The 8,379-nt window shown below is 36.6% G+C and overlaps 1 protein-coding gene across 1 annotated transcript; it reads left to right on the top strand.

Moving 5' to 3' along the window:
• Positions 1-540: 540 nt before the first annotated feature.
• On the top strand, positions 541-7,137 carry dazap2 (DAZ associated protein 2). The gene is made up of 4 exons (XM_049580278.1): positions 541-698; positions 3,804-3,922; positions 4,004-4,252; positions 4,363-7,137. The coding sequence occupies exons 1-4, from the start codon at positions 686-688 to the stop codon at positions 4,489-4,491; spliced, it is 510 nt and encodes a 169-aa protein (XP_049436235.1). The 5' UTR covers positions 541-685; the 3' UTR covers positions 4,492-7,137.
• Positions 7,138-8,379: the final 1,242 nt, after the last annotated feature.

The raw sequence follows: 8,379 nt of genomic DNA, 5'->3' as shown, positions 1-8,379 counted from the left end.
TACATGTTAAAGAGACTTCATGAAATTATAAAATAGTATATATTTTAAAAAATTAACAGGAGGAGGATTTTGCACATTTAGATCAGTGTATTAGAAATTTACCTAACAGGAGCATGAGGTTTGTTATAAAATTCAACGAATTAACATTGCTTTCAAAATAAAAAAACCACCTCTTTAAAAAATATATATGTTCCCCAAATCTGTGCAAAACCCGAATACAGTGTGGACAGTTATAAAACAAATGTGCCAATGTGTCAGGTTCATGTTACAAAATGTACATTGTTTATTTAAATCTAATCTTGCAGTAAAGCCATTTAATGTCACATATATGTGAGCTCCTAAATGATCTCCCTCTTGGTGAGATTTTCTTTTTTATTAAAAAAAAGCCTTGTATATCTATAATCACATTTTTATTTTTTAATTTCTATCCCATTTGTGAGTAACACATGTTATAATGAGGTGTATGTTGGTAAAACATGTGAGGGTTTTTTTTATAAACTGGCGTAAACCGGTGCGTCGCAGCACACAACCGACAACGGCTGACGTCACCACTTCCACAACAACAAGAAGCTGAAAAACAAGGAAGTGAATGATTGTGAAGCCGTAACCTGTTATAAGGCCGTGACAAGATACGCAGAGCTCCGTTTAATCTGATATTCCTCAGCCTCCGGATCAGCCCAGAACAATGAACAACAAAGGTATTTAACCAGACCTCGTCGGGGTCGGTAGTCAGCTGTCGGTTTTAAGACGCTGACGGTAAAACTAGAGATGAAGAGCTGTCGTTATGGCCATCTGAAGCGGACTTCACGTTTAGCTACGTAACGTTACATGACAATAAACTGACGCTTTCTGCTTAAACTGTGCAGCACACACGTTGATCTCTCGCATCTAGCTTAGTGTAAAATAATATCATAGCTGTTATTAATGAACATGTACTGTCACCTTATATCACCGTGGCGTTAGTGGCCAGGTCACATATTTGCAGTTAGCTAGCATCACTCAACACAGGAGGCAGAGTTTAAAGGCAGAGCTCACTGTTTGGCTCTACATGCATGGGAATTTAAACCTGTGCTCATTATATTCATTTTTAGTGCGGTCCCCACACACAGTATATGTACAAGTGTGTCTATATGTACATCATGTGTTAGTACCCGGTTATATGTGCACCTGATTTAAACATGCTCAGGTCTTTTGTTGCCACCAGGTTTCAAAGCGCCCATGCACTTTACATGAAGGCCTCTAACCAAAAAGCCATTTTCCTTATCGATTAATCTGTTTTTTGTCGAATAATTGCTTAGGCTAGGTAATTTCAGCACACAATGCTCGATGAGTCCACCGTGATGCATTCAAAGACCTGTTTATTCTGACAGAGGTGCAAAGACAACAAGGAAATATTCACTTCTGGGAAAGTGAAACCAGAGATTGTAACTGTTTTTGCTTTGAAAGGAATTTGCTTAAATTATCAGTTGATTATGAGACTTAATTCTATGTCAGATGGCCAATGCTAATCAAATAATTTATTAAAGCAACTCTAGTTAGATGTGTTGTCTTTGTTTGGATGCATTTTTTTGACGATTTGTCAGTTTTTAAACCCAAAAAAAACCAACCTGAATTGTATTTTTTTTATACTTGGTTCACAGATTTATATTATAGGATTCATATGAACCATTGGAAGAGAATTTCACATGGCCCTGTATACCTTAGTGTATGAAATAAGTTTTATTTATAGACTCTCTCCATCGCTGGAATTGACATTATCTTTCACTACCTTTTCATTATCAGAGTTAATTTTATGTCAGACAACCAATGTTAATCAAATATTTGACTAAAGCAACTCCATTTAAATGTGTTGTCTTTGTTTGGATGCGTGTTTTTGAAGTTTTGTCAGTTTTTAACCCCCCAAACATCAATTTGAACTGTATTGTTTATATTTAGTTTACAGTTTAATATTGTAGTATTTATAGGAACCATTGGAAGAGGGCCCTTTACACCTTAGTGTATGAAATCAGTTTTACTTAAGGGCTCCATCACTGGAATTGACACCACCTTTTGATTATGAGACTTAATTTTCTGTCAGATGATTAACGTTAATCAAATAATTGACTAAAGCAGCTCTATTGAAATGTGATGTCTTTGTATGATGCATGTTTTTTTTGTTTGTCTTTTAGGTGTTGTCAGTTTTTAAACCCTCAAAAACAACGTTCACCATATTGTTTATACATAGTTCACATTTTTATGCTGTAGGTTTATAATGGGAACCATTGGAAAAGAATTTAGTCTATGAAATTATTTTTACTTAAAGGCTCTCTTCATCACCTGAATTGATTATCAGACTTAATTTTCTGTCAGATGACTATTGATAATCAAATAATTGACTAAAGCAACTCTATGTAGATGTGTTGTGTTTGTATGATGCATGTTTTTTGCATATTTTTGATGTATTATCAGTCTTTAAACCCCAAAAAACAACTTGTACTGTATTTTTTTTAAATTTAGTTCACAGTTTTATGTTGTAGGATTTATAGGAACCATTGGAAGAGGGCCTTTTACACCTTAGGGTATGAAATATGTTTTACTTATAAGCTCTCTCCATCACTGACATTGATTATCAGACTTGATTTTATGGTAGACAACCACCATTAACGTGACTGAAGCAGCTCTATTTAGATGTGTTGTCTTTGTTGGATGCATTTTTTTGTTTTGTTTTTTTTACGTTTTGTCAGTTTTTAAACGCCCAAAAATAACTTGAACTGTATTTTTTATATTTAATTCACTGTTTAATGCTGTAGGATTTATAGGAACCATTGTAAGAGGGCCCTTTACACCTTAGTGTATGAAAAATGTTTTACTTATAGGCTCTTTCCATCACTGGAATTGACACCACCATTCACTACCTTTTGATTATTAGAAATAATTTTCTGTCAGATGACTAACGTTAATCAAATAATTGACGAAAGCAGGTCTAGATAGATGTGTTGTCTTTGTGTTGATGCATGTTTTTGACATTTTGTCAGTTTTTATATCTCCAAAAAACAACTTCAGTTATATTTTCTATACGTAGACCAGTTTTGTTGCATTGTAGGTTTGATAGGAACCATTGGAAGAGAATTTCACATGGTCCTTTACACCTTAGTGTATGAAATAAGCTTTATTTATAGGCTCCCTCCATCACTGGAATTGACACCACCTTTTGATTATTAGACTTAATTTTATGTCAGACGACTAAAGTTAATCAAATAATCGACTCAAGCAACTCTATTAAGACGTCTTATCTTTGTTTTGATGCATATTTTTTATTTGTTTTTGACAATATGTCAGTTTGTAAAACCCTGGTCTCAAGAAGAACAACTTCAACTGTATTTTTTTCATATTAATATATTAATTTGTAGGAACAAATAGATAAGAATTTCACATGGCCCTTTATATCTTAGTGTATGAAATAAGTTTTACTTATAGGCTCTCTTCATCACTGACATTATTGACACTAGCTTTCACCCCACAAGCAATGCCGTATATGCTAAATTTCTTTTCTGCACATGTTTGAATATTAAGATATGTTTAATTACCACTGAAAACATGGTATTATTTGCTTTATCTTGATAAGACATCTTTGTCTTATCAGGTATTTTCTTACAGAGAACATTCTGTTGTTTCCAAGAAGCATTTTAAAAATTCTTGTTAAGTGTTGTCATAATTCCACAGCGCAGGGCAGCGCCACTAAAACATCGTCACTCACTCAGCCTGAGATTTCTGTGTCAGTCACTGTGAAGACTAAACGCTTAAAGTAAAATGTTGTTCTGCAGGTTCATATCCACAGCAGGCTGTGTACCCTCAGCAGAGCTCTGCACCTGTATACCCTCCTGCTATGCAAATGTCTCCTCAGGCACCTCCTTACACAGACACACCACCTGCATATTCTGAGGTAACTATTACATTTAGATGTCACAATATAAAACTCTCAGCGAGCGGTTCTAATCGACTGTTTTCACTCCTGTATCCGCAGATATACCAGCCCAGATATGTGCTTCCACATCAGGTGCCCAGTCAGGTGGCACAGATGTCCTCTCACTACCCTGGTGCTCAGATGTTCATGCCCATGCAGCCACACATGACTGTTGGGCAAATGGGCCAGAATGTCCCCATGGCTTACTACCCCATGGGACCTGTTTACCCCCCTGGTTCAACAGTGATGGTGGATGGTGGCTTTGATGCTGGTGCGCGCTTCTCAGGAGGCACCAGTGTTTCAATCCCAGTGAGTATCCACGCGGTTCTATTATTTAAAGGAGCCAGAATTATTGGATGTTATTGAGATCCAAAGCTGATCAGCTCTCGACTAATGTTTGTTTTTTGCCTCCTCTTTAGCCCCCACCTCCTGGACATCCCCCCAATGCAGCTCAGCTGGCTGCCATGCAGGGTGCCAATGTTGTAATGGCACAGCGCAAGAATAACTTCTTCCTGGGTGGATCCGGCGGAGGTTATACCATCTGGTAACAGCAACTTTTCAACTCCTCCTTCATGCCTAAACCGTGCCCCCGTCCCAAACGATGCCCCAGTTCTTCCCCCATCCCATACGCCTCCCTCTTCAGGCTGCTTGGCCATGCCACAATACTGATATCACCTAACGGAATGTAATATTTTAGAGCCCTCGTGAAAGGTACAGTACTCCACTTCTGACCTAGAGATCAAACGATGAATGCCACTGCCTGGAGAGGACAAATGCAAATTTTTAACGTCGTAGAATTCATTCCATAATTCTCCATTGGGTCTAACCGCTTTGGTCATTCCAGGTGGACCTCTTTCAGGCATCTGTATTTGTTCAAGAGACCTGGTCTCCTTTGATCAAAATGGTTCACAAATTACATCGAGATGTTCTTGTATACCTGTAAAAGCTATGTAAATGAAATATTGAACTATCAGACCCGCATTATATAGTTTAGCTGCTTTATGGTGAAAGTGAAATGCAGTTACAAAGTTGCAGTTAAAGCGCAAAAAAAATAAATTTCCACTTGTCTTTTTTTGAAAACTTTTAGTGTAGTTAAATTAATATATGTGTAATAGTTCCATGTAAATATGATGATCATGAGAAATGACGTCTCAAGTATACAACAAAAAAAAAAGAATATGCATCTCGGATGCGTTTAGCTAGAATCGTCTTGTCTTTTGCACAGTATCCAAACTATCAAATTTGTCGCACAGTCTATCTGACAGATTGTCACATTTAAATCTCTTGTAAATTAAAGAAATTAAACTGAAGCAAATAATTAAAGAAAAGATTTCATGCAATATCCAAAGTGGTTTACTGTACCTTGTTGGGCAATTTGTAGATGAACATAGTCAAGTGCCAAAGAGCACTGGGGATAGCCCTAATTTAAAGCAAATTAACTTCAGTAAACTTAAAGGAAAGAAATTTAAAATAAATCCAAATAGTAAGTTGAACGGGAAGGGGTGGTTGGTGTAACATTTTAGCTTTTTTTTTGTTTTTGTCTCCTGTTTTTGTTTCACAGTCGGATACCCAGAGTTTTTACACTAAATGTTTTATTGTACAGCCTTTAAGAACTACCCTCCACTGTTTCTCTTTTCACACAGTATCATTTGGTATCGTCAAACCAGTTTTTAAAGTATTTATTCACCGTAGAAAAACGCCATCTTTGTGATAGCATTAGTCGATGTTTTAAAAAGGTTGAGGAGACTTTAATATTTCAGTGTTTCTTTTTCTTCCTTCATGACTTTCATTCCACATTTACATGAGTAGTTAGGCTAATAATACATTTGTTAGTATAACCAATGAGCTGGTTGTACCAAAGATTTGGTCTACAATGCACTTATGTTTGGTTGTGACTTGAAATTTGAAACGTCACAATTTAAAAGCAAACATATCATCGAGCGAGCAGGTTTGAGACTGTCGGTACTTTACCTTCAGTCTGACATGACTGCAATTGTTAGTTAACGTGTCGGTGTCACTTTACGTGGGTTAATCGCATCTTTAAGTCGTTGCATGCTTTTGCACCTTTGCTATGTAAAAAAAAAAAAAATGTGATTAAATACTTTTTATCTGAGATGCACTGCAAAGCAAATCTGAGAGGTTGCAGACAAGGGGCTACTCTCCTGTTTTTTCTTTTTTTTAAATTCTGTTTTCATGACTTTTTAAAGACAGTGTGGGGTTTTTGAGCGTTTTTAGATCCATCTAGTCCATTTGACAGTCGAGATGTGTCGTGTTTAGTAGCCTGAAAGTGTATGCAAACCTTTGTAATGAGGCTATATCACTGTCAGCATAATTGTTCATTTTCAAGACATTTTTGTGCTGCTAATTAAACTTTAGAATCTTTACATAATGTGTTATCTTGAAACTTAAAGAAGGTATCTCAAACTAAGTCAGTATGGATGCCGTATATTTGTAGATATTCTTCATTTTGGTGTCTGGTAGCGTCAATTGTGTCACTGGGTATCCGACACACCATATCGAGTTTTAACAGCTGTGGCCACCAGAAAACAAATGCTGTTGCTGTCAAGCCAACATTCAGTGATTTTCAGTGTTAAGTCAGAGAGACCAGCTGTCTGGAAACGTGCTTCATTCATCTAATGGACTCCTGTCAGCAGCTCACACACAAAGCGACAACACCAGACGCGACTGACGTGTTGACTCGAGTGTTTTTAAAATGGCTCAGTGTGCATTTATTCTCACTCACGCTGTCATTTCAGAGGCCACAGCTATTAAAACTTTTTAAAAAGAAAATATGATTCAATCATGTTTTTTATTTTCTTCTTTTCCATCTCTGCTCTGATTGTTTGTAAAGCAGCATAATGGTGGCTTTGTCCCAGCAATATGAAGTACTGTAAACTACAGCTGACCAGTAGATGCTATGCCAACCACAGCCAGCAAATGGATTACTCTTTGTTGAAGGATTATGGACATTTATAGTTCAGGGATTCTCTTTACAATATTTTGTAAAATAGATGTATGTACTAAAGTGATGTGATAGACTTTGGTACACATTCTATCTTTTAAGATTACTAAAGGAGATGAGTGTCAAAGATGGAATACTTTGAAAAAAGATCTTAGGTGCACTTAACTTTTTTATACTAAACTTAAAATTTAAAATGTAAGTTTAGAATAAAGGTTATTTTGGAAATTTGAAATGCTGCATGTTTGTTTTATTTGCTCATATACTGTATGAGAACAGGGCAGGTTTTTATTCCCTGAGATAACATCTTTGAATGTTTGAGCATATGCTTTTACTCGCTTTGCTTTCATACTATCACGAGACTTTTTTTCATCATGTGTAATTATCACCTACCCTAACTAAGTATACATACTGTGTGAAAAAATAAGTAACCTAAATGTTGTCACTTTGGTATAAAAGGTGCTAAGTCAAATATGGATCTGTATTTTTGTCAAAATCACCAAGCGTCACACTGAGTCTGAGGTGTAATCAGTGGCTCCCAATCAATGGCTGCCCCCCTATGGCGAAAAGGAAGTATTTTAGAGACCGTAGCACACTCATTTTTAAAGCTACTGGACTAGATAACTTCAGGCATCCATTGATACTAACCACATTCATATAGCTCGTCAGGAAGGGGGCGAAATAACGCTCCAAAGTCAGGCTAAATTTTACAGAGCAACTGACATGACCATTTTCAAAAGGGTCCCTTGAACTCTCACCTAAAGTTACCTAAAGGAAAATGGGATCTATGGGTACCAATGAGACTCCCCTAAAATGAGAAGGCTTGTTCCCAATAAATATTTTGTTCCTTACAGTCAATGCACTCCAACAAATTAAAGCTGTATATTTGCATTTTTAAGGAAAAGGACAACCAGCACATTTGAAGAACAATGAGTCACCCAACATGTTTAACAGCATATGAATATTCCTTTAATTCACTTATGGTTTTTGGTTTCTGGTCACATCCGACAATAAATCACATTTTATGAAGCTTTTAAAAGCAGTTTTTGTCAACACTACATCAGAAAGGTTTTGATTCACATCCCTGGTAATCATTTGAAGTTGTGGTTTGTATTTAGATAAAAGTTCCCGCAGATCCATAAAGGTCCAGTGTGCAGGATTAGGTGGATATATTGGCAGGAATTTAATATACTAAGTGTTTTGTTTAGTGTATTATAACCTGAAAATAAGAATTGTCGTGTTTTTGTTACCTTAGAATGAGCCGTTTATACCTACACAGGGCGCGGGTCTTCATCCACGCAGATCAGCACCAGTGCCATGTTTCTACAGTAGCCCAGAACAGGCAAACAAAACAATGACTCTAGATTTTTAGCATGACACTTCTCTAATCAGTGTATTTACCAGTATAAATCAGGGGGTCCATTTGAGAGTCAGAGACCTCTGCGGATAATTTGCTCCAGCTAAAAACCTCCTGAAC

Source organism: Epinephelus fuscoguttatus, linkage group LG7 (assembly GCF_011397635.1).
Source record: "Epinephelus fuscoguttatus linkage group LG7, E.fuscoguttatus.final_Chr_v1".
Lineage (NCBI taxonomy): Eukaryota > Metazoa > Chordata > Actinopteri > Perciformes > Serranidae > Epinephelus > Epinephelus fuscoguttatus.
The sequence above is the reverse complement of the archived record's forward strand: the minus strand, read 5'-3'. Positions and strand labels throughout refer to the sequence as shown.